The sequence below is a fragment of the Panicum virgatum genome, chromosome 5K, assembly GCF_016808335.1.
Source record: "Panicum virgatum strain AP13 chromosome 5K, P.virgatum_v5, whole genome shotgun sequence".
Classification (NCBI taxonomy): Eukaryota; Viridiplantae; Streptophyta; class Magnoliopsida; order Poales; family Poaceae; genus Panicum; species Panicum virgatum.
This window is the reverse complement of record NC_053140.1, coordinates 56,345,260-56,370,428: the sequence shown is the minus strand read 5'-3', so window position 1 is coordinate 56,370,428 and position 25,169 is coordinate 56,345,260. Positions and strand designations below refer to the sequence as shown.

Here is a 25,169-nt window from a genome sequence, read left to right as displayed (position 1 = left end):
AATGGACCCGTTTGATTTTCTAGAATTCTAGAAAATCAATATTGTGACTACTAATTACTATCTATTATTTATTTATTATTATTTATTATATAAGGGTGCGCTATTTAACACCCAGCGCGTTGAATTAGTATTTAACGCGCTAGCAGCTAGCCCCGTCCGACGCCTGCACCAACAGAGACTGAAACCGGAAAAAGGTACTGGCTGGATTCCCGCAACCGGAAAAAGGTACTCTGTGTGCACGAACCCAACTAGAAAATTCGTATGGACTTTTCCCGTCACCGGAAACTCGTAATCCTTTTGGCCTGTGACCGGAAATCACGTGGCAGGAAACACTTGATGCTCACCTCTCGTGACCAGAAAATATTATATTTTGGTAGGTGGTTGTCAGCGTGTTGTCGCGGAAACAAAAAAAAACACATTTATGACCGTGAAATAATTTATTATTGGCCGCCAAGCTCATTCGTTCCGGTTCCAGATGAAAAATAATAGTTCTCTTTTGATTACGCGGGCACAATAATTGTATTCGTAACTAATAAAATGATAAATTTCATTGGTACAAAATCACGTGTGATGAAGCTATTCACAAGGATGTACTAGTCCAAAGAATCAAAGTTCGACCTTGGCATTCTTCCTCTTCTATGGCTGTGTTTAGATCCGTAAAATGGTGGTAAAAAAGGTCACATCGGACACTGTAACATTTTTCGTTTGTTTGTGGTAATTGTTATCCTATCATGACCTAACTAGGCTTAAAAGATTCGTCTCGTCGTGTACATCAAAACTATGCAATTATTTTTTTATTTACTTACATTTAATGCTCCATACATTAGTCAAAAGATTTGATGTGATAGGTGAATAGTGAAATTTGGAGAGAGAAATTTTAGAACTAAACACAGGCCATATATGGTTTTCTGAGGTTCCACATCAACAGTTTCACATTTGCGCAGGGGCAGGGAGACCTAGAACACCAGAGCGCAGCAGCAGCTGCAGTGACCAATGCTGGCAGAAGCACCTTTTGGTGATGCTTGTACCTACAAGAACGCATAAATTTTAGCACTCGTACTTGAAACTATCAAAGGGATTGATTTTATACATACATATCACTAGTTTTTGCAGTAATTCAGTGTACATATTTGCAAAGATAACCGCCACTTGTTTTTTCAATCCAAATTTTCAAGATTCACACTAAAAAACAACAGTAAGTTAATAGTATAATTAACTTGCATAAATGTGAATAAAGGACATGAATTTACTGCTAGCCGTGTCACTGCAGGTTTAAGATCATTGCGGTGGAATGTACCCACCATCACGCAGCTACAGAGACAATGACGAATCTTAAATTCAGAAATATGCAAATTACTGCAGATGAATCTTTTATTTACCTAATACTATCAGATTCACTGCAAAATCTGCAAGCGCAGTCCAATCACATTATTCCTTCTTGAAGCTCACATTTTTATAATAAGCAGGCTATGCGAACTGATCCAAACTGATGGCATGGAATTGTATTTCAGTCAAAAGAAACAATAACCACACGCCAGAGGAACATTAATTGAAGAGAGCCACATAGACTTATTTCTCCACCTTAAACGATAGTATCATCTGATTGCTCGATTAAGCACAAAAACTCTGAACAACAAGATAAAATCAGATCAGTAAATACGGTGAATTTAACACAAAAAAGAACCAATCACTAGCAGGTTCAAACGAAGTAAAATTAGTATCCAAAAATACAGAACTGTAGATCAATCAACTATACTATGGTAAAACGTGGTCCTATCAGCATAAATTTGATTATGCATCTTATTTTTGGTTCATAGAGTTACAGATCTTCCTCTTGATAAAAAACGGTGGGGGTCCGTTCACCCCTTCGGCAGCGTTTTTTTATAGAGTTACAGATAACTGACCAGATTTGAGTTGCCGAAAATGAATCCTGCCGGCGGCAGCCGCCGCCATAAGCACATCCGTCGTGCTGCTGTCGCCCCAAGCACCAGAATTGCTAGCCACGGATACTAATTAAATCTTAAATTTTACACATCACCACAATATATACCTATCGTACGGCTCACCTGGAGGGCGGAGCCCACGACATCTGGTACTTGACCGCCGGGCGCCGGTAGGCTGCTGCTCCACGCCCCTGGGTGCAGGTGTTTGGAGGCAGCCTCGAACAGCAGATGGCGGTATCGGCTCCCCCGTCAAGGTGCCTGCACGGGCGACTGCTTCACCATGTCAGATTCGAAGCAGGCGCTGCATGGGGATGGAGGCCGCAGCCCCAAGCAGCGATGGATGGCGGAGAGGAGCAGGAGCGCAGCATGATGAAGGATGAGATCACGACGAATCGCCTCGCCGCCACGGCCTGCTTATCCGGATCTAGAGTAGTTTCTGGTGTGGGAGAGGAAATGAGGAAATGATCGTGGGCTCAGTTGGGAGTTGGGACCCATGGTGTATGAGAAAAATGATCATTTCCATTTTCCGGTTTGAACCTTCTAAATTTCCGATTGCAAGATGGATGCTAGTTGGTTTGGATCATTTTTCGGTTTAAAGAAGAATTTTCTGGTTTCAAATTAAAGTTTTTCGGTTTTGATTTGGATAGAGGATGTTTTCCGGTTTAAAGAAGAATTTTCCGGTTTCGGTTTAAAGTTTTTCGGTTTCGATTTGGATAGAGGAATGATCAGTGTGCAGTGTGTTAAATAATTTATTCAGCATCCTGTGTGCTAAATAGAGAATATATATATATATATATTATGATATTACTATATGGTTTCTGGGTATATTCAGTACCCGAGCCCACCCCGCGCTCGACACAGACCCGACCCGACCCCTCGCGCCGTTCTCCTTAGGGCTGGGCATTCGGGAGGGACCGAACCGATCGGTTCGGTTCCTCGGTTTCCTTGCAAGTTCGGTTCCTGTAAAATAGGAACCGATCGGTTCTTTTCAAAGGCAGGAACCGAGCCAATTCAGTTTCGGTTAGTTCGGTTTCGGTTCTCGGTTCCAGCCCAAAGAACCGAACTTTCCTAGGAAGCAGGAGCACGCCGGACAACAGGAGCTGGCCGGGGCACTGGGCAGGGCGGCCGGAGCGCCGCGAGCCTGAGGCTGGGCTGATGCAGGTGGCGGCGCAGCGCCGCGCGCTGGTGGAAGTCGGTGGTCGCGAGCGTCGGGCGTTGGCGGTGCCGACGATAGCGGCCTCTGGGCCTCTGGCCGGGGCGGCGGGCGCTCGACGGGGGAGGGGGCCGAGGGCGGCAGGCTCTCCCAGAGGGCGACGGGCGGCCGGCCGCTCGCCGGGGACGGGGGCTCGCCGGGGGCGGGGCTGAGGGCGGCGGATGCGGGCCGGAAGTGGGGGCCAAGGGTGGCGCGCGCTCGCCGGGGGTAGGGATGAGAGCTGAGGTTGGGGGCGGCACGGCTGGAGCGTTGGGTGGTGGAATCGGGATGGGGGTTGGGGGTGCGGGGGGATTGGGTTGTGCTGGCCGGCTGAGGGTTAAACCTAGGGTTTCTTGTTGGGCCGGTGACATATTGGGCCTAACTGCCTAAGTGGGCCAAATTTCGGTTCTTCGGGGAACCGAGCCCAAGAACCGAAAATACCAAGAAACTTTGGTTCCTCTGATCATGGAACCGAACAGGAACCGAACTTCTTCGGTTCAGATTCCTTCGGTTCCGGTTCTCGGTAGCTTCGGTTCGGTCCTCGGTTCACAGTTTATTTTGCCCAGCCCGAGTTCTCCTCCCCGCGCCCAGTTTTCTCTACCCCACGTCCGAGCGGTTTTCCCCCCACCCCCTTCCCCAGCTCGCAGATGCGGAGCGCCGCCGCCAATCCCTGTGCCCTGCGTCGCCGGCCGCGCGATTCCCTGGCGTCCGTGCCGCCCGGCGAGCTGCAGCGTCTGCTCCCGCCGCGGCCCCTCTCTGGTGCGTCCCCTCTCTCCTGCTCCAGTCACCGTCGCCCCGAGGTCAGTAGCCGCCGGCGCCGTTGCCATTGACAGCCGGCCAGAATCCTCCGACCCAATGTACCTAATGCGCGGAACTAATCCATCAGCTTGCCTTATGCTCTGTAGGAGCTTCCTCGTTGATGTGTGGATCTGTCATTCCAGTCGTCTGCGATCGAGCCCGCGAGCGGATGCGGCAAACTAATCTGCATGCATCGAGTTCCCACTTGCGTGATGATGCAGCAGCCAAAACAAGGACCCGGAGTCACGGACACGACGCCAACGCACACTTCCCCACCCCCGATTCTCCCCTGCGATCAATGATAGCGCCAGCAGCCTTAGCAGCATGCACAGTAGGAATTCCAGGTACAGGGAGGAATTTTTCCCACCTTCTTTAATTTGATCTCGCCAATTGATTAATAATAACAATTCTCATTTTCTCATCTGCGTGCATGCAGATCGGAACTTTAGTGTTGATGGATATGATTTCCTCTTTTTGTTTAGGAGACTAATCTTTGTATTTGAGTTTCAGGCAATGGCATTTCCGTCCGGCTACCAAAATTAAGAATTGGACTGCGTGAAGCCTTTGGTTGAACTCTAGCAAAAAAAAAAGCAAAAAGAAAAAGAGAAAACTGCAGCCTATGTGGATCAGATAAAACACAGGTATCCAATTGCTCCCCTTCGCTAGGTGCCATGCGTCCTTGACTGAGTTAGATTTCTGCTGCAGCTACTGCTAAATTTTGATACATCAATATGGACTTTTATTATAAATGATTTGGTGGATAAAATGATGAATTGATTAACGTTCTCAGTTTCGCCTGATGGGTGCAGCTCCAATGCTCGATGTACAACTCAGTAGCCTTCCTGTATGCCTGCATTGGCTTTCTAGCAGTGGATGTTGTGGAGGTATCTCTAGATCCGCAGGACTTTGGACCTTTTGCTTCAATTGGTAAATTTCTGCTTAAGTATTGTGCGTTTCAGCATCGTGAAAAAATTGTTACTCCCTTGGCTCGATGAATCAAGCATTTTTTTTATCAACTTGCAGGTTTTGGTGATATCTTTCCTTAACGATCTTCTCCAATGCTAGGTACATGCATCTAAAATTCTGTGAAAGTTTTTATCAACTTGCAATATACTGAGAAGTTAGCAATTATAAGTTATGAACTATTGACTTTTGCCTTTGCCGCTGCACACCTTCAATCGACTATGTGGTCATTGGATTTGATCTCGATCCCTTCACAAAACTGATAAAGACGTGATGGTAACCGTACAAGAATTCAAGGAAGAAGTGCTTACCCAAATTGCATCAACTTGCACACTTGCAGCAGCGTCTCCGAGTTTGCCCACGTGGTCACGGCTCTTGACTTGCCCCAGCAGCTCCTTGGTGAGATGCTAGTACAATAACCACACAGGGTCCGCAATTGCATTTAACTTTCAGGTTCAAGTGGTGACTGCATCCTATCTCTCCCCTCGCCTGTGGATATCTTCAGAACGATGAGCTCTGATTCCCCGGTTTAAGGTGTCCTCTATTCTTCTCCCATATGTCTTCTATTGATTTCCTGTATCAGCACCAATGATTTATGCAGGTAGTAGAGCATTCTTGGCCGTAGATTGTTGAATTGTAGTTGAAGGATCTTTTTCCATGTTCCCTATTTGATTAATTCACACATCTGATTCTTCCATATTCAATTTCAGTCTGCAGTATGTTTTGGGGTCAGAGGTTGGTGTATGATGCCTATCAATCCAAGGATTGCAGTCTTTGTGACCTCGTGGTTCCCTTGACAAGAACAAGGAGCGCTACTTGCTGGCAATGACGCACTTTGCTGACACGAGGCGTAACCCATCATGCCTGAAGGGAGCACAACGCCAAGGCTCGAACAAGCTGGCCTCCTCCATGGAAGAGGCATAACAGGTTCCAATGTTTTGTATTCTAATTTCCTATCATTGATGTTGAGTGATTAGTAAATTGGGCAACCAAAATGTATCTCTCATCAATTCTTGGGTGGTGACCTCCATGGGCGCTCCTCTTGTACGTATCCAGGACCCGTAATTACAAATTAGTAGCTAATCAAAAGACTTGCTGTCCGAGGCAGACCAAGCTTTATTAGCTATACACTCATTTGGTTCCTCTAGCCAACTATGCATTTGGGATTCTCATATAAATACAAATACGCCCTATATGTCATTCTTCATAGTATGATAGAAAATGACCATTCATAACTCTTTTTATGGCGTGATGATGTATTAAAGAAATCGTGGGTTCATGCCTGATGTGTACGTGAAGGCCGGCGTATACATGTTTTCTTTCGTTCACTTGTATATCGATCAATCACCGAGTAGATTCTAGATTCAATATATATATAAATTGTCTCTTGTATACTTTGTTCAATCTATATTAAGAGTTTGAAATGAATTGTTTGTTGGAACGAGAGACATTTATAGTCGTCCACGAAATATTTGGTGTACGAAGTGAAGGAAAAGTTTATGCATTCTCCCATGCATTTGATGAACGTATCAAGATTGAATTGATGAAGTGCATCTCCCGACAAAAGTTACAATCAACCACCACCACATGTCTCGGAAAGAAATGCATCTGGGCGTGGCAGGCTTTCCATGAAAAAAAAAAGACAATATGTCGACTGTGAGGAGGCAGGGCAGCGCGGGTGGGTAAAAAAAAACCGGGTGCACCAGCGCAAAACCGGATGAGATGCTGGCGCACGCGCGTGGGGCGGACTGGTGGTCGGTTGAGTACCTGGTTTATTATATATATTATTATCTTTAAAAAGTTGAAAGAATTCTTACTAAGATTTAGCTCACTTTACCTCTCACGAAAACCTTATTTGTCAGACCAAAGGTTTGATGAAAGAGGATGTAGACCCACAAAACTGATAAAAAAATATTTTCACCAAAATCCTAATTCTTTTAACACCAGTCATTTATCTATCCACCTCTTACACCCACATCTTTATTTTTATCTTTACCTATTTATAAAGAGCAGACCGTTTCTGCGGTATATTAACTTTTGGTCCGTTTTATATCATTGACATGTGGACCTGAACATACTCTTTAGTGTCAGTTCAGGCAAGAGTTTTCAAAGAGCGAGAGAGAGCGCCATTGGGAGCGTGCCTTGCCTTGCCTTATCCAGATTCTGGGCCGCGGCGCTGCGCCACCCCAGGCGGACTGCATGCGCCCGCCGCTACCAACCAATTGGGAGCAGCGGCAGCCCACCCCAAGCCTCCAGCCGTTGGGAGCGGCAGCGCCCTTGTCTCGCTGGCTACCGACAAAAGAAAGAGCACATAAAGAGAAACGAAGCACTCATCCCTACCTCAAGCACAAATTGGATTTCATTGAGGAAACATTGCTCCACTGAGGCGCTCCGCGGACGCTTTTTATTTCACTTTTATTCTATGGACGTTGAGGCTGAATTGCACAAATCATGATAGATATTTATTGGGCTGACTTTTGCAAAATGGAGCGGGTACGAAGCACCGGAGGGGAACTGGTTAAAACCCTTTGCTTGAATTCTCAATCCCTCTCATCCTTCTGCTTAGACGGGAATAAGACTAAATCGTGATCGACCCGCCATCATCTCTTGCCTGAACTGACTTACCAGTCACAGGGCCGAGAACACATGATCGAGGGAAATTTCTTTCATCACTACGAAAACTGATTTTGCTGATTGCAGAGGGGATGCCGCTTACTACTCAAATCCGGGTTTTTGCAAGAGTTGCGCCAATTGAGTTCATTATTGAAGATCTTACCGTCGGTACATAGTTGGGCCTAGGCTAAGGCTAATAAATAAATAATAAATGGATTCCTCCCCCTAAGCCCTGCTTTTTCTCTTTTTAGCCTTATCCGCTCTTGAATGTTGGTATCGATCTGATCAATGGTTAAAGAGGCAAAGTGATGCCCGCCCAAGCAAGTGGTTTGTTTTCGAGAGAGAAGTGTTTTTTTTTGTTTGAAAAGAAGAGCTCTTTTTAAGTTGACTTGCATTGCACAAATCATGCACATTTTTTAAAGTGCTTTGTAAAAGATCTTCAATGGAACGAGTTTCTTTTGACCATTCCCCCCCCCCCCCCCCCTAACTGGGATGTCGTGTGTTAAAGCACAGCAGTCTGGCTCTATAAGTAAGCAGGAGCTGGTAATCACTGATATGCTCATATTGGTGACGTTATTGTTGCTGTAATCAAAGAAGCAGTGCCCAAAATGCCTAAAGATCAGACAGAAGTAAGAATTAGGGAAGTCATATTGATTACTGCTTTCTCCATGCCACTGGGAAAAGCATGAAAAAAAAGCTCAAATGGTATGATCCCTCGGTCACCCCAGAATGAAAGGGGTGAGAGCAACATGGAATTATACACCAGGTGTACGGAGAAGAGTGAGAAGTCGGATCGGCTATTGACAAATGAATAGAGCGGAGAGGCCAATAAGAAATAGAGAGATCGGCACGAATTATCTACAGCGATAAGAAGACTATTTTAAGCAATGACAGACAAGCAGATTATTTTAAGCAATGATAGTCGATAATCCAAATATGCATTAATTTTTATTTTTATTTTTATTTTTTATCTATCTATATCTATATCTATATTTATACCTACTTATAAAGAGCGGACCGTTTCTGCGGTACTTTGACTTTCGATCCGTCGTCGGTGATTGACATGTGGGTCCAAATGTCGCCTCCGACTCATCCTACCCGGCGCTGGATTCGGCCACCGTTGGCCCTCCGGCCCCTCTCACCGCTGTCTGCCCCCACATCGCGCCGGATCCGGCCGCCGCCAAAGCCCGAAGCTCACCAGCCTGACCTCCGCCTCCTCCGCGCCTCCTCGTGCGCCTCCGCCGCGCCTTCTCCTCCTCCGCGCCTCCGCCTCGCCTCCTCTCGGCTACGAGCGCCGCCGGCCCACTCACGGGGCCACACACCGAGCTCGGGGGGCAGCGCCGGAGGAGGGGCGCGGCCGGAGCAGGGGCACGCTGCCGCCGGGGCCGCAGAGAGAGGCAGCGACGAGGCAAGCCCCGCAGCGAATCGAAGGAGGGAGGGCGGCTCCGCAGCTTCGCTCGCCATGCCATGGATCCACACGCGTCATGGTCCCGCCAGCATGGGAGGAGGGAGGAGGAGGGGAGCCGCCTGCTGAAGCCGCCGCTGGGACACCCGCCCGCCCCCGGAGGAGAGGAGGGTACAGCACGCCCGGCCGCCGTGCGTCCGCTGGCTCGACGCCTCCGCGGCCTGGCCGCAGCGACGCCCAGCGCCTCCGTGCGCTGCCGCCAGGACCGGCCGCCACGAGGCCACGACCAGGGGGAGCAGAAGCAGAGGAGGCCGAGGGGAGCAAGCAGCTCCGCGCCGCGAGGAAAAAGGGAAAAGAAAAAAGAAAGAGAAAAAAAGAGAGAGAAAAGGTAGAAAAAGTAAAAAAAGAAAAAGAATGAAAATTGACTATGCAATGTACATATTATTTCAAATATCGTATTGCACAAGTATAGCTTTCAAAAATAATATAGCACCATGAAACATATGGATTAGGAGCAATCAGATCATGAGTGTTGGAGCGGATTCCCGTAGCAACACACGGACATCTAATCTATGCTAGTATTGCTTATATACTATGCAACTATTATTTTTAGTAAGACTTATTGTCATGTGATTATTTTTCCTTTTGTATGTTGATTAACGTGCGCAGGTTACTTTCCAAATCATACTCGTATTCTTTCCCTGCGCCCACAACCTTTCCTTGCCATCTACTCCACCTAGCGATCGGCAGTTCGACACATCCTCCTTCGTCGCCCTTCTACTTCTACGACTACTTTGACTTCAAAAAAAAAAAAACTTTTACTAGTACTAAAAAGAGGCTAAGTGTCACTTTTTTTTCCTTCGCATCCCCTCCCCTTCGTACGTCGCCTGCCCCCCGTCATACGTCCCCTCCCACACCATCGTCCGGCAAGTCAGGATTTAGGCCGTTCGATTTAATCACCCAGCCGCACGATCAATCGGCGCGACAAATCAGGCTTCACCCTGACAGCCCTCGGCGTCGCCCCACTGCAAGCCCTCGGTGTCGTCTCGGATTAGGTTTCGCCTCACGCACGAAGTCGCCTGCGATCGCGTTGCCTGCACGCACCGTCATTGCTGCGATGGCGTCTGACTTTGGCTGCATCGCTCCCTTCATCGGCGCCTGCTCCCTCCATCACTCTCGCACCCGGCCGTCGCACACCTGTGCTCGTCGTCCTGCTGAATCGGCCGGGCTCCGCTAAGCCTCCCTGCGGTACGAACCACCCCCCCCCCCCCCCCCCCTCTGGATTTGCTGCATCGGCTGCTGCAGCATCCCCTGCCCTCGTGAAGGAGGGATTGCATAACAGAAGCCGTGTGCCTCCGCATCATCCACATATAGATGATCTCGCCCCCACAGGCCCACACGTCGTCCTCCCCGGTGCTGCTTGGCATGAGATGCAAGCGACCATGGCCTTAGGTGAGTTCATTAATCATTCTCCTCAGCACTCGTTGTGTTGATTTGGGTGAACATGATTGCTGGATGTTTCTTCCAATATGCCAATAAATCAGGTGCTTGCGTACTGACGTTCGCCTCCAACGCCAATGAAGCATTCACTGACCACTGCATACCGCGTGCTTGCGTTTTTGCCAACACCATCGATCATTTATTTAGGATAATCACTGTAATGTTTTGTAGAATGGACACTTATCACCATGTTGAATGTGCGGATATATCTACACAAGCTTTGGTATGCTTGTTCTCTGCTGGTATTCTAAATTAATTACATATTTCTTCTCTTATATACTACTAAAAAAGGGTTAAGGGTGACAAAATTTTCGCTCGTCATCAGCTCTGGTGCGACCGCCGCCCAGCCTCCGACGATCGTGATTCGTCTGTTCTCTCCTGATAGTTGTAGTCCTGGTGCTACTTGAAAAACTACGATTTTTATGAAATAATATTCTTATTCTTTTTGTGGAGCAAACATATTCTTGATTTCTATTGAGCACTTGGAAAATATATATGCTTGAAAATTGACTCTGCGTGTTTTTGGTCAAAAGATAGTATATATTAGAATAAATCTATATGCATTTTTTTTGTTCGTAAATAAATTGTGTTAGGTGAGACACTCGTCCATATGACCGGAGGCAACAGTCATATTTGTGGCATTAGTTTTCAATGTTGCTGTTTCGGAGGGATGGATGGTATGGAGCAATACATATGTCTCATTTAATCAAAATAAGAAAAATGCTACATGCACGTAAACAGGCTTATAAGTAGGGAATCCTATTGCAAACCCTGCTATTGCAAACCCTGCAGGTTATTTTTTTTTGTGTCCGATCGCTCATGGCTAGCGAGGTCGTGTGTGTTATGTGACTGCTCTGCTGTTGAGTTCTAATGGCATTTAGGTTGTGGTGCTTGCTGACTTTCAGGGACAACGAGGAGCTGTACCTTGCCATCGATTTGGACGAGCAACTACTGATCTACATCTGCTGTATACAACAACTGCAACTTTAGTAATTGACTTGATCAAAGCCTTTGCAAAATATAAAAGCATTTGAACTTGGAAGAGTCAGATTCAGTTCTGTTCAAAATTCAACATATGCAAGAATTATCTTAAATTTCTCTATTTTGTGGAATACCAGTAAAATTGATCTTAAATGTATATGTTTTGTGGAATTTTTAGGTATGTGTGATGTGTACAATATCTTATTTATAGGGTAGGAGATTCCAATAGATTAAGACGACTGCTATGGTTGAGCGGAGCCCATGTATTCCTGCTTGTCTTCTTATCTTTGAAACCGGAAAACTATGACTATTATAAAAAGCGTGAATCTATATGTTATTTAGATTTATCATGATGAACATGTTAGGCTCTTTTGCATAATATGATTGGTTAGAGTTACTATTTATTTGAGTATCCTAGGAGAAGATATCTTGAAATGACAGATTTATCAAAGCATACGAGAATCTGGATTAGATTAGATTTAGAATGGAGTGGATTGCTAAGTTTTTAATAAAAAATAATTTAGTTGTTTTAGCAAAATTTAATTGTTTTAGCAACGGTTCGATGTAATCTGACTTTGCTTTGCTATATCAATTTTGAATCCCATATTATTTTTAAATTTATATAATTATATAATTATTAATTATTATTTAAACATGTGTCTGTGGCACGTGCATCTCTACTAATATTAAATAAAGACAGTTTACAAAACTAATTACAGAGGAGAGCAAGATATCCGCAACCGGCAACCCTAGGCCCGCCCTATCGGATCCAAATGGGCTAGGCTGTCAATCCAAGATTGGTGGGTCGTGGGCCGCAACGATGGTGGGAACCTGTGCCAAGAAGCGGCAGAGGGCATTATACGGCAAATCGAAACAGGTGATTCGACAGAAATATGGAACATGAACTGGTTGCCTAGAGATGGTCTCCTTCGTCCTATGGCAAGCTCCAAACCTAACCCGCCGAGCCTGGTCTGTGAGCTCATCAACCAGACAGCAACGTGCTGGGATCAGCAAAAGTTGGAGGAATTTTTCAATCCAATGGATGTCGAGGCAATTAGCGGCATTCTACTCAGTACTAGACGCCAAGATGATTTTTGGGCCTGGCATTATGAGAAGAAGGGTGTGTTTTCAGTGAGATCGGCCTACCACATGTTGGTGAGTAACAGAGAGAGAACTGCAGCATGGCGAGATGGTCGACCGGGGAAGTCAGACTTCAAATCGGAAGAAAAAGAATGGACTTCTCTATGGCAGGTTCAAGTACCTTCCAAGATCAAAATGTTCTTGTGGCGATTGGCTCGGCAGTCGATTCCTTTTGGTGATGTCCTACATCATAGGAAAATAGCAGCGAGCAGTTCATGTGATATCTGTGGTATGGAGGATTCATGGAGACACTCTTTGCTGGAATGTAATTTAGCAAAATGTGTTTGGGCGTTGGAGAAAGAAGACATCACAGAGTTCATAGGGTGTTTGCAGGAGCAGGATGCTAGAGCATGGCTTGCACAAACCTTCTCGTCGCTGCCCCAAGAGGATCTTGTCCGTGTGACAACATGTGGGCAATCTGGTATGCAAGAAGAAAGGCAATTCACGAGGGCATTTTTCAGAGTCCTTTATCTACACACAATTTTGTGGAACGCTTTATTAGCGATATCAACCTGACGAAGCCGAAGCAGCGGGCAGCATAGTGTGTTCGTGACCACCACCCTAGGTGAATCTTCTCACCGCCGGGTTTCGCCAAGATCAATGTGGATGCAGCCTTGTCAAAAAACTCAAAGTTGGTTGCAGTGGCTGCTGTAGCCAGGGATAATTATGGCTGTTATTTGGGAGCATCAACCTTGGTTTTTGCTGGCATGTCTGATCCAGAAATATTGGAGGTTTTGGCCTGGAGGGAGGGTCTTGCTCTGGCAAATGATCTCCTAATCCAGCAGGCTAGAGTGGCGAGTGACTGCCTTAATGCAGTTAGGAGCATTTAGACTGGAGGAATGGGCACCTATAGCCATATCACCCAGGAAATCAAGGCGAGAGTGGAAGATTTTCTGAAGATTGAGTTCGTCCACGAGCGAAGATAATCCAATACCGAAGCGCATAACCTGGCAAAGAGTGCCATTTATGATTCCCCTGGCCGCCATGTGTGGCTTGTAACTCTGCCTATGGGCGTTTGCGCTTTAGCATCTTAATGAAGTTCGCTACCCCTCAAAAAAAAAGCGACCACAAAGGTTGATTGCATCGCTGCTCACGTACAGTGCGTGGACTCTGAGATGAGCGCAACAGAAGAATCTTTCTAGGTAAGGAAGTTGATCACGAACATGTGTTCCGGGTGTTCGTCTTCATCAAGCAAAATGAATGAACTACTGAACATAATTAATCTCAACAGAGCAAACTGACAGCAGGAAGAATTTCCCGCTTGGCCATCTGGTTCCGTGGCATTGAAAAGTTTGCGCATAGCAATTCCAAGATCATTCTATAGCTTTCAAGATTTTTGCACAAGTTCGGAGAAAGCTGGCATTTCGCAACCAGTCATTGCATCATGTAGCTTCACTGCTTGAGCATACCGAATTCAGCTCAAAACAGAGATTGCACAGGGAAAAGAGTAAGTTGTACAACATCTATGCCGATAGCACTGTAAAACATTTGTATTGTTGACACTGTACGACATCTGTATTCACCAATGATAAGTTGCAAACCATCTTCCAGCCTGCGCCTTTGAAGAACTTCCACAGAAACCTGCCATGACGACCGAGATGCATCCACAAGCGTTGCTCAGGCATATTTTATTCCAAATGGGTATTTGTAGACAATCACTGTACTAAAGCCCCAGCTCCTTTTTCTTATGGGCATACACTCGTGAAAAGTACAGGTACGCAGCCAACCCAAAAACATCGAGCACAGCCAAAAGCCAATAGAAGTAGTCAAGATGCCCTCGGTTTAGATTGTTAGAGAACCAACCGTCTCCTTCCCTACTGGTCATCTTGTCGATTGCGTACACAAGAAAGCTACTGATGAAGCTCCCAATTCCAAATATGCTCAGGTATAAAGCAAGGCCCAAACTGCGCAAACCATCTGGTACTTGATCATAGAAGAATTCTTGCAAGCCCACCATTGTGAACACGTCTGCTAAGCCAGACAGAATGAATTGAGGGACAACCCACCAGACGCTCATAGGGATTGTGGCCTCAGGTTTGTCCACTAGGCCATAGTCTCTTGCTATCCGGAGCCTTCTCATCTCCACAAGAGCTGCAACAATCATCAGGATCACAGAAATAACCAACCCAATTCCTATTCGTTGCAATGTCGTGATACCACAAGTGTTATTCGAGTATTTCTTAGCTAGCGGAATGAGGATGCGGTCATATATAGGAACAAAGACGATGATTGACACACTGATAAAGCTTTGAAGGGTAGCAGCTGGTACCTGTATGGTACCTATCCACCTATCTAGTGTACTTGCTTGCTTAGTGAAGAGTGTCATCCATTGGGCAAAGACAACTGCATAGATCAGGCAGGTTGCCCCTACTGGGAGCAATCTAAGCACTGCCACAGCATTGTCAGAAAAAAAACTGGTTTCTGCTTTGTACTTGTCTCCCTTGGATGATGATGTTGTTGCACAGTGAGAATCAGCAGATGATCTGCATGCCCCGAAGGGAAAAAATTAAGGCCATAATTTGGAGAGAAAGAGCTCACAAACAGTTCGAAAACAGGCTTACTTTGGAGACCATGATGCACACCAGCATCGGATCCATGCAAGAAGTGATTTACCAATATATCCAAATAGCCCTCTGCTATTCGTTGGAGGATAGAAGCGATACTTCTTTGTACCAAGCCAGAAAATTGTAAGAGAAACAGCCATGGCAATGCATGGGATTCCGAACCCAAACTGCCAGCTTATGTTATCTTGAATGTAATTCAAGATTGAAAGTGTGGCAATATTGGATCCATAAGTCCCAAAGTACCACCAATTGAAGAAGGAGCTCCTTGAGGCACATTCTTCAGGATCATTCTCATCAAATTGGTCAGCCCCAAATGCTTGGACACATGGTTTGTGGCCACCTTGAGCACAAGCCACCACGTAAAGTGACACATAGAAGAAAGCTAAATGAATACCCATCCAGGATACTGAAGAATCCACATTGTCTTCAAATTCTGACGGTTGTTGTGGCACAAAAAATGATGATAGGGTGAGCATCCCCAGTCCCTGAATGGTCAATACAATTCAGCAAAAGTTGCATATAATCCAGCAAACTGAATGTCTTTTTATTTCAGTACAAGTGATGTGCAGCATGTCGATTGGTAATTTCTCCCAGGCTCTTTGAATACTACATCAAGCACCAATTAAACAAATCAAACAATTGTGTATGCCTCTATGGTAATGTTTTACAAATCTGATTATTCAAAATAGCAGAAAGTTTAGTAATTTAATCCCAATCATTTGGCTCCGGGGAAATTTCATCCAGCGAAGTTTAATATTAACTGTCCATTCAAGAGTCAGGCAGTTGGACAGAATTCTCTTATCTGTTACATGCCATCCAAAGCGTACATGGAGCAAGTCGTCAATAAACTGACAAGATAGTTTGTCGGAAAAAAAAAATGAACTGACAAGATCAATGGAGTTATGGAACTCCATAAACTCCATCGAGTATCCAAAGGTTTAGCTCCAGAGGAGCAATTCATAGCAAAAGTTTAACAGACTGCTCTTATTCCATTTATAGTATCATTGTTCTTATCCCATTTTTAGAATCATCGTTCTTATCCCATTTTGAGTCATTGTTCTTATTCCATTTTTAGAATTATTGTTCTTATCCCATTAAGAAGCATTTATAAATTCAGAAACAAATTCCAGCAGGCACATGGATTACGGCTGCCTAAAGCGTAGTGCCTACTGTAGCTATGAGGAAGTTGCCTGCAGCTTGTTCCCTGTAGCAGTTGAACACTTGAACCCAGGGTAAATGCTGGTGCTAGCAGGGAATCAAAGACTTGAGAATACAGAGAAATGCATACCAGAATGTAGACGAGGGAGGCGCTGATGATAGCGCGGTACCGGCCGAGCCATGAGTCGGCGACGGTGGCGCCGAGCAGCGGCAGCATGAGCGCGGCGCCGCTCCAGGCGTTGATGGCCGCGGCGGCCGACGCCGTGGACTGCCCGAGCGGGCCGGTGAGGTAGGTGATCAGGTTCCCCGAGATGCCGGAGAACGCGAACCGCTCCGAGATCTCCACCCCTGCGGCACCGACGACGGCACGCAGGTTAGATAGGGGAAAGAGAGACGGCGACGACGGGCCTGTTCACTTGCTGGGTACCGATGATGAAGAAGGCGGCGGGCCACCGGCCGGTGGTGAGGTGGGAGGCCGGCCGGGCAAGGTGGTCCAGGGCAGCCGCCGGCTGCGGCAGAAGGGCCTCCACCGCGGCGTCCATGATGAGTGGTCTCTCGCCAGTCGTCGCCGGTGGCTCCTGTCCTCCGATGCACTCAGATTGGGGGAGATAGGGTTGGCATGTCACAATGTAACATAGCCTGCATCTCAACCCTCTAAAACGAATCCAAGGGACTCCCTTCGTTGGGCCCACGCGCAGGCAAATATTCTCCATCAGCGCTAACAGAAGGGAGACGGAGCCGTCTGCGCTCGCGTCGCCGCCCCCAATCCCGCGCGCTCGCGGTGCCCGCGTCGGGCCGCCGGCGGGACGCAGCCGCGAGCCAGCTGGGAGGTCGCCGGGACGGCCCGGGCCTGCCGCGAGAGGCTGCCTCCGCGCCTGGCCGCCGGTAGACAGGGCCGCTGGCGTGGAAGGGACTCCGCCGGTTGCTCGCGCCGGCCGGCCGCACCGCGAGGAGGGGCGTGCCGTGGGAGGCCCTGCCGCCGCCCGCCGCGGAAGGGGCGCTGCCGGTTGCTCGTGCCGGCCGGCAAGCTGGCTGCTTCGCGGGGAGGACGCCACGCGGCGACCGCAGCGGCGACGGCGACGAGGCACCCTTCCTCCACGCTGGTGCTGGTGCCTGCTTCTGCTTGCACTCCTTCATAGAAGTTGCCGGTCGGGGACGACGGCCGGGCGGCCGAATAAGCTGGCAAGGCTCATGGTCCAGGACGAAGCCCTGTGCCCCTGTTCGTCACATCCTCCTCGCTCCACATCTTCTCCAACATGTCGCTCCACCCCGCCGCCACCCTGTCTTCTGCGGGAGCTCCGCTCCGACGAGCGCGGCCTTCTCCTCCTCCTCAACTGCGCTGCCGCGGCCTCCGCCCGCCTCGACGCCGCCAACGCCGCGCTCGAGCACATCGCCTCGCTCGCCGCCCCGACGGCGACACCAGGCAACGCGTCGTGGCCGCCTTCGCGGAGGCCCTGTCGCGCCGCGCGCTCCGGGCGTGGCCGGGCCTCTGCCGGGCGCTGCTCCTGCCCGGCACCGCGCCCACCGCAGCCGAGCTCACCGCCGCGCGCTGCCACTTCCTCGACCTCTGCCTGTTCCTCCGCCTCGCAGCCGCCGCCGCCGCCAACTAGTCCATCCTGTAGGCTATGGAGTCGGAGAAGATCGTGCACGTCGTCGGCCTTGGCGGCGCCGACGCCACCCAGTGGCTCGAGCCCCTCCACCTTCTGGCCGCGCGTCCCGAGGGCCCGCCGCACCTCCGCCTCACGGCGGTGCACGAGCACAAGGACGTGCTCACCCAGACGGCCATGGTGCTCACCAAGGCGCGTCCCGGCGGCCACCCCACTCGCGGCGGCATCCCGACGGCCTCCCAGCTGGCTCGCGGCTGCGTCCAGGTGGCGGCCGGACGCGGGCAACGCGAGCGCTGGATTGGGGCGGCGACGCGAGCGCAGACGGCTCCGTTTCCCGTCTGTTACAAGCTGATGGGAATGTTTGCCGGCGTGTGGGCCCAACAAAGGTAGTCCTTTGGATTAGTTTTGGAGGGCTGAGATACAGGCTATGTCACATTGTGACGTGCCAACCCTATGTCACCCAATCTGAGTCCCCTCCGATAGTCCCATTCTCCCATCGGTTTTCTTAAACACCGGTGCCCCCTCCGGCCTTCTCCGGGTTTCACGGCTGTGCGGCGCTCTCCCCGTCGTGCCACGTCATCAATGTGAGCTCGTGACTGTGGTGCTGCGCAGCAGGCCACGGGAGAGAAAGGATAGTGGTGCTCATATATCTTAATTTTCATACATTCCAAATTGAAAAATGCTCTACTTTACAAATCGATTATCCAAATTGAATTTCAACTGCACCATTGGATTTCTTACCACAAGATCTTCAAAACTAGACCACACTTAATTATATTTAGGTAATATTTTTCTAAAACATTTTTATTTGTTCTGGAACATTTTCTATTCTGGGGATATTTTTATCTTGTTTTGGAACATTATTTGGTTCTGGAACAATTTGCATCTCTACAACATTTTTAACTCTGACAGACTTGTGCGATGGTATGACGGTAGTCGCATGTGCTATGAGTAGATGCCCCTAGGTGGAAGCCTAGGCAAATTTTGATACTCCGTGCATCAGGACCATGACGTGCTAGACACGGGAGGATGGACCACACGATCACTCTGACATCGCAGTCAGCATGGAACGGTTCAGCTTGGCACACGACCACGGACATGGAGGAAAAAAATACGATAGCATTCATCTGTGTCGTATGCCCAACTTCCACCCACATAGATTGATGGGTCCAAAACTGTGACTACCCCACCTGCAGCGATGGGAAAAAGCAACAAATGAGGCTCAGGGTGTGGTTATATATCACTTCAGATGATATTTTCACCTATCATTACCTGGAGGACATATTAAATGGGCAATCATCTGCCCAACTGTGGAACTGTTTCCATGCTACGATGGGCCGTCATCAGTCCAACTGCATAACTGTTTCCACTCGTACCGCGAGATGATAGTTTTAGCTGGCATGACCCACATACATGCAAATTCAAAATTAAAAAAATATAAATAGTAAATCAAGCTTCTAAATTAAATTTAGATTGCACCATTGTCTTTCTTATAATAAGATCCCAGTTACCTATGTTTGCACGACATTTAAAAAACAATTTTTACACTAAATAATTAATTTCTACTATTGGGAATAAATATTTTTTACAGAAAAAATTAAACATATCGAACAGATAATAATATACTACGAACAAAATATTAAACATCACGGACTTTGTGTGAAGAACAAATACATCTACATTAAAAAAATATATTTTTATAAATATACATACACATGATGAACAACTTAGCTCATAAAAGAAAATAAATTATTTCACACTGGACTTATGAGTCCACAACACAAATAAATTAATATAAATTAAGCATGGCTCACTCTTAATTGTGATCAAATAGTTTGATAATATAATAAAATGTTTTTTAGATCATAATAAAAGGTAAGTAAGTACAGATCTACTAATATCTTATAAAAGAAACAAACATGGTTGATAAAAATTATAAGAATGATAAATTATATACTCAAACAAAAATTATGTACATGAGATTTATAATGAGGAAAAAAAGAAAGAGAGAGAATAGATAAATAAATAGATACAAAGGATTCGGAAAAAGAAGGGAAATAGAAATAGAAGAAAAGAAATAGGAAAGAGAAGAAAAGAGCAAGATAGATAAAAAAAGAAGAAGAAAATAAATAGAAAAGAACAAGATTGTTACATTCTTATCACTAATCACTAATATAGTGTAGATGTTAATTGGGAACATGCAACTTTATTTTATAGAATTAATATCTGATCTTTTGAGCTTTATTCATCATCATATATAACTCTGTCAAAGTTTTTACCAGATGCTATTTAAAATATTTGTAATAAATTGATTATTGAGAATAAGAAAAGGGAAGCATAGACTTAGCAAAGCACGCTATATTAGGGATACCTGATATAATGTTTTACATATTTTTTTGAAGAAACTTTCAAGTTGATGCTCTTTAACTCATGTGTATTGTTAAAATTCATGGTAGTCATGCTAGGACGCGCAAAACGCGCTTAATGTTCTAATTTATCTTTAACTCAACCGTGGCCCATCAACCAGCCCACAACTCGGTCCGCACATCAAACAAAATGCAGCATGCAAGCAGCAGCGGGAATAGCTGCATATGCTTCTTCTTTCAAACACTTCAATTAATTTATTAGGTGTATAAATATGTTCAATAATTTAAAATAATTGATCGACATTTCTTAAAATCTAATTCAACAGTTCACATAAACTAATTCAACATTTGGTATGAAAATATTGAAACAATATATCTAAAATGTTGAAATAGTTCAATCAAAATTTTAACTTTTAAAAATAATTAAAATATATTCATATTGGATCTCATTATGTTGAATTAATTTTATAGAATACAGTGATTTAAACAGATTTTAAATGAGTTTGCCATTTTGGAGAAAAACACATTTTAAGTTAAATCAAAAAGCCAACTACGCATACTGGGCGTGGCGGTGTCTAGCTGATTTTCTCCACCACACAATCTCTCCGGCCTGCAGTCATTATTATTGTGGTATAAATTATCCACCGGATCCTGTGAGTGTTTGGGTGCTGCGCACGGTCACGACGCATCGTTTCGAGGATTCCTTGCCCTGATTGGTCGTGTGGATACGTGGATCCCTCCTGCAACCAAATGACGCTTCGTTATTTACTAGTACCATCTTAATCGGGTGCATTGGCATTAGTATTGATGGAGCGTTATATAGTTGCCCAAATGAAAAACGAAAATACGCCTAAAACAAGGGTCCAGAGGGAGTATCTTTTATCCGTGTGGTACAAGATTTTAGATCGGATGATAGTAAATACTTGCATGAATCTCAAACATTGAAAGATGTGTAAGTATTTTTTTGTGAAGGATGAATAGGATTTCCGATCTCGTTGAAAGCTCAAAGGCTTTGCAGTTTGGTTTGGCTGGGCTTCAGCCGAGACAAGGAAAGGCCTCTTATTTAGTTTGGGCTGACTTTGCCATCTTCAAATGGGAAATGGGATTATGAACTTCTTGGGATGTGAACTTCGTTGTGATACTTCCCCTTTATTTATTTTTTCAGATTAGCATTATTCCATTTTATTTGCTTCTACTAGCTAATATTTATCAGAGTACTAAATGTCATTTATGTATTATTTGAGGTTTTTTAGATTAAGTTTTATTAAAAGAATTTCCTGCCATAACTAGGAACATAAATTCACATGAATTTGTATACTTAAGTGAACTCCACCATCAATTCCTCCTTTAAAAATTTACCAAACAAAACGTACTAGTGGGTATATTAATTTCAAAGAGCACTAAAACGTACTATAACTCTCATCTACGGTTACTGAAATCATAACTCTCATAACTCTCGCTACCGTTACTGAAATTGAGTTAATAGCAGTCACATGGCATCCTCCATCTATATAAAAAGATCACCTGCACGGCTCCAGCTCTGACACAACACACAGTATAGAAGGAGGAAGCCAAGCTCTCTAACAGATCAAGCAGGATCAACAGAAGGAGCCGCAAGAGATGGCCAGCAGGTTTTCCATCCGCACGACCGTTCTCGTCGTCATCGTGGCCGAGGCGATGGTGCTGGCCGTGCACGGCGCCCGCCCTCTGGGAATCATGGAGGAGCTCGTCACCACCCGGGAAGCCAGCTCGTCGTCGTTGGTGGCAAAACCTCCATCGTTGCGGATCCCGGCGCTCATCTCGTTTGATCAGCGCTACGTAGAAGAGGCAGACAGCCCCGCAGCGGCATTGTACCTTATGACTGATTGCACCCATAAGACACCTGCTAATGGATCTTAATTAAGCGGCACATGTTGCTCTAATCCGATCGGATACGGTGTCACCTCAAGTGAGCAGCATGCACTACTTTATTTTTGTTACGTGTCAATGCAAAACCATATGAACGGCCTCCAAATAACGTGAAACCAATAATAATCAATTATATTGCCTGGTATTGTAATATTTGAGGATATTCACCATTGTTTCTATGATTTTTCCTTTTGTTATCTTCTTCTTGATTTTTTTTTCTTTATATCACCGGCGAATTAGCAATTGCTACATCTCATACCTTTCAAATCGATTGGGGACACGGCCTATTCCCCTTTGCTCCTGTCATTTAACTATATATCAATCACTACCGATAGAAGCCGAAGACGAACAGCACTGCCCGCAGGGGGCATATCATCGCTGCTCGCCTTTGCTCCTGTACACAAACCGCTTTGAAAAATACAAAAAGACGGCGACGTCTAGAGCGGCGAGCCCTGCCAGGAGCCAGTAGAAGTAGTCGAGGTGCGCTCGGTTGAGGTTGTCGGAGATCCAGCTCTCCCCGCTGCCCCTGGTCGCCCAGTCGACCGCCGACACGAGCATGCCGCTGGAGTAGCTCCCCGCGCCCATGGCGCTCAGGCACAGCGCGAGGCCGATGCTGCGGACCGCGTCGGGTACCTGGTCGTAGAAGAACTCCTCCAGGCCGACGTCGGCCAGTGCCATCGCCAGGCCCATCAGAACGTACTGAGGCGCCACCCACCACAGGCTCATTGGCACGGCCACGTCCGGCCTATCCACCAGGCCCGCGGCCGTGACCACGCGGAGCCGCCTGCCTTCGACGAGCGCCGCGACGGCCATGGCGGCGCAGGACATGGCCATGCCAGCGCCTATCCGCTGGAGCGTGGTGACGCCGGCGGGGTGCCCGGTGACGCGCCTCGCCAGGGGCACGAAGACCCGATCGTACACCGGGAGCATGGCGATGAAGGTGAAGCTGACCAGGCACTGGAGCGCCGCGGGTGGCACGACAAGCCCCGTGCCGAGGCGCCGGTCCAGCGTGCTGCCCTGCTTGGTGAACAGAGTGTAGACCTGCGAAGTGACGGCCGCGTAGACCATGGCACCCAACCATATTGGGAGCAGCTTCAAGACGACTCCTTCACCCTCCTCGGGTTGTCGATCTAGAAGTCTGCGCAAATAAAAAAGGATTGCGACGCAGATCTTGGGACATGAAACGAGATCGCAGAAGTTCGTGCGTGCTCACCGTTCGGTGCCAGCGGCATCCTTGCGGTGGAAGAACCTCGCGGCCCATGCGCGCACGGTCTCGACGAATCGGCTGCCGTCGACGGGTTCCTCAGCACGATACGTCCGTGCGCCGAGCAAGAAGACGGCTAGGCTGAGCACCATCACGGCCCAGCACGCGCCGAACCCGGCGGTCCAGCCGGCGTTGTCCTCCACGTAGCTCAGCGCCGTCGTGGACGTGGCGTAGCCCCACGAGATGGAGAAGTGGAACCAGTTGAAGTAGGAGCTCCGCGACGCGGGCGAGCTGGGGTCGCCGCCGTCGCTCAGCGCGAACTGGTCCGCGCCGAGGGCTTCCGCGCACGGCCTGTGGAAGCCCTGCGCCAGCGCCAGGAGGTAGAGCGCGACGTAGATGAAGGTGAGGTGCGCAGGAGAAGTCGACGGTGGCGAGCTCGCAGAGTGAGGCTGCGCTGCTTGCAGCGCGGAGGAGGCCGTCAGCATCCCCAAGCTCTGTCATTTGCAGTTTGGAAACAGAGTGTCAGGCATCGTTGCAAAAAGCGCCGAATACAATTATACAAGCTTACAAAGATGGAGGATTCATTGGTAGTTCACAATCACCAGAACTAGTACTACTCCACACAACACAAACAAAATCGTTGCAAAATTGAATTCATTTAAAAAAACAGCGAAATTCGTTCTCACTAGTACATAGCATGATGCAATGTGAACAGTGAGCGAAATAAGCCAAGAAGTGCATGGCACAAACCAGCAGATAGAGCACGCCGGCGGCCAGGACAGCGCGGTACCGCCCGAGGCGCGAGTCGGCGGCGAGCGCGCCGACAAGCGGCAGCACCTGCACGGTGCCGGCCCACGCGTTCACGCCGGCGGCCGCGGCCGCCGTGGGCATGCCGAGCGGGCCGGTCAGGTACATGATCAGGTTACCCTGCACGCCGTAGAACCCGAGGCGCTCCAAGAACGCGACCACTGCAGGGCAGTAGTAACAACCACAATTGAGGTAGTTTTGCATGGCAGTGGTAAATCAATTCAAGATCCACGAACCTACCAACGAGGTAGAACGCCGCGCACCAGCCGCCCCGGACGTCGGATTTGGAGCCGGCGGACGGCCCGGGTCGGCGCAGGAGCTCGCCGGACTCCATTGCTCCGCCTCCAGAGGTGGAGTCGTCTTCCCCTGATACACCCCGGCCGAACAGGAAGGAATCGCGTTTAACGTGTTTTTCAGTGTCCCTCGTGCTGCATCGTGGTCGATCTGTCTAGATCGGATCTGTCATCAGTTGGTTTGTTCTTTAATTATTCAGTGACTTTGCTTCCGTATTAATTATTCAAAAAAATATTTAGTATTCTTTTAAAATTCCGCAAACATATGAAAATATAATTAATATCGCGATTTTCCCTCAGCATCTAGCCTTGTAGGCAGCTGCTGCAAATTGTTTGGCGCTGGTGCCGTTGTATTCTACACGCAAGCGGTGACATGTTTATCGCGCCGCTCTGTCTCTATCTCTGTCTCTCTCACTCGGTTGTAAAGACTACATCATACTTTTGCAGTTGTGGTCGATCTTTTTGCAGATATGTATATTGCTGGAATAATCATGCTGATATTTGGGATGGGTCTTTACGGGCTGTTCATCAGCAATACTTCGACACCGATGTGCCTTCAGAATCAGATCCTGCCGCCAGGGGACCATTGCTGTTAGGGATGTTCACTTTGAAGGTAACATCAATGTTCAGACTAAACATTTTTACAAGCTTTAGCTAATACCATTTAATCATTCAGCACGCTTCAGTTAGACAAGCACGCTCATGTCCCCAGTGGCGTTGCATGGCT

General features: G+C 47.4%; 1 protein-coding gene and 2 long non-coding RNA genes across 5 annotated transcripts; 1 reads left to right on the top strand and 2 right to left on the bottom strand.

Moving 5' to 3' along the window:
* Window positions 1-801: 801 nt before the first annotated feature.
* On the bottom strand, window positions 802-1,869 carry LOC120708818. Its single transcript, XR_005689488.1, has 3 exons — window positions 1,380-1,869; window positions 1,251-1,311; window positions 802-1,028 (listed from the first exon to the last, which is right to left on the bottom strand). It is a non-coding gene; the product is annotated as an uncharacterized LOC120708818 (long non-coding RNA).
* A 1,843-nt stretch (window positions 1,870-3,712) lies between these two features.
* On the top strand, window positions 3,713-6,337 carry LOC120708817. 3 transcript variants are annotated; one of them, XR_005689486.1, is made up of 7 exons: window positions 3,713-3,894; window positions 4,041-4,277; window positions 4,444-4,574; window positions 4,743-4,860; window positions 4,957-4,998; window positions 5,165-5,430; window positions 5,607-6,337. It is a non-coding gene; the product is annotated as an uncharacterized LOC120708817 (long non-coding RNA). The 3 variants fall into 3 exon arrangements; XR_005689485.1 differs by having other exon boundaries at window positions 3,713-3,935; XR_005689487.1 differs by having other exon boundaries at window positions 3,713-3,935; window positions 4,724-4,860.
* Window positions 6,338-13,826: 7,489 nt separating this feature from the next.
* On the bottom strand, window positions 13,827-24,608 carry LOC120710279. The gene is made up of 9 exons (XM_039995918.1): window positions 24,390-24,608; window positions 24,093-24,310; window positions 23,352-23,836; window positions 22,514-23,276; window positions 17,647-18,212; window positions 16,685-17,388; window positions 16,388-16,605; window positions 15,097-15,584; window positions 13,827-15,018 (listed from the first exon to the last, which is right to left on the bottom strand). The coding sequence occupies exons 1-9, from the start codon at window positions 24,481-24,483 to the stop codon at window positions 14,199-14,201; spliced, it is 4,356 nt and encodes a 1,451-aa protein (XP_039851852.1). The 5' UTR covers window positions 24,484-24,608; the 3' UTR covers window positions 13,827-14,198.
* Between the last annotated feature and the right edge of the window lie 561 nt (window positions 24,609-25,169).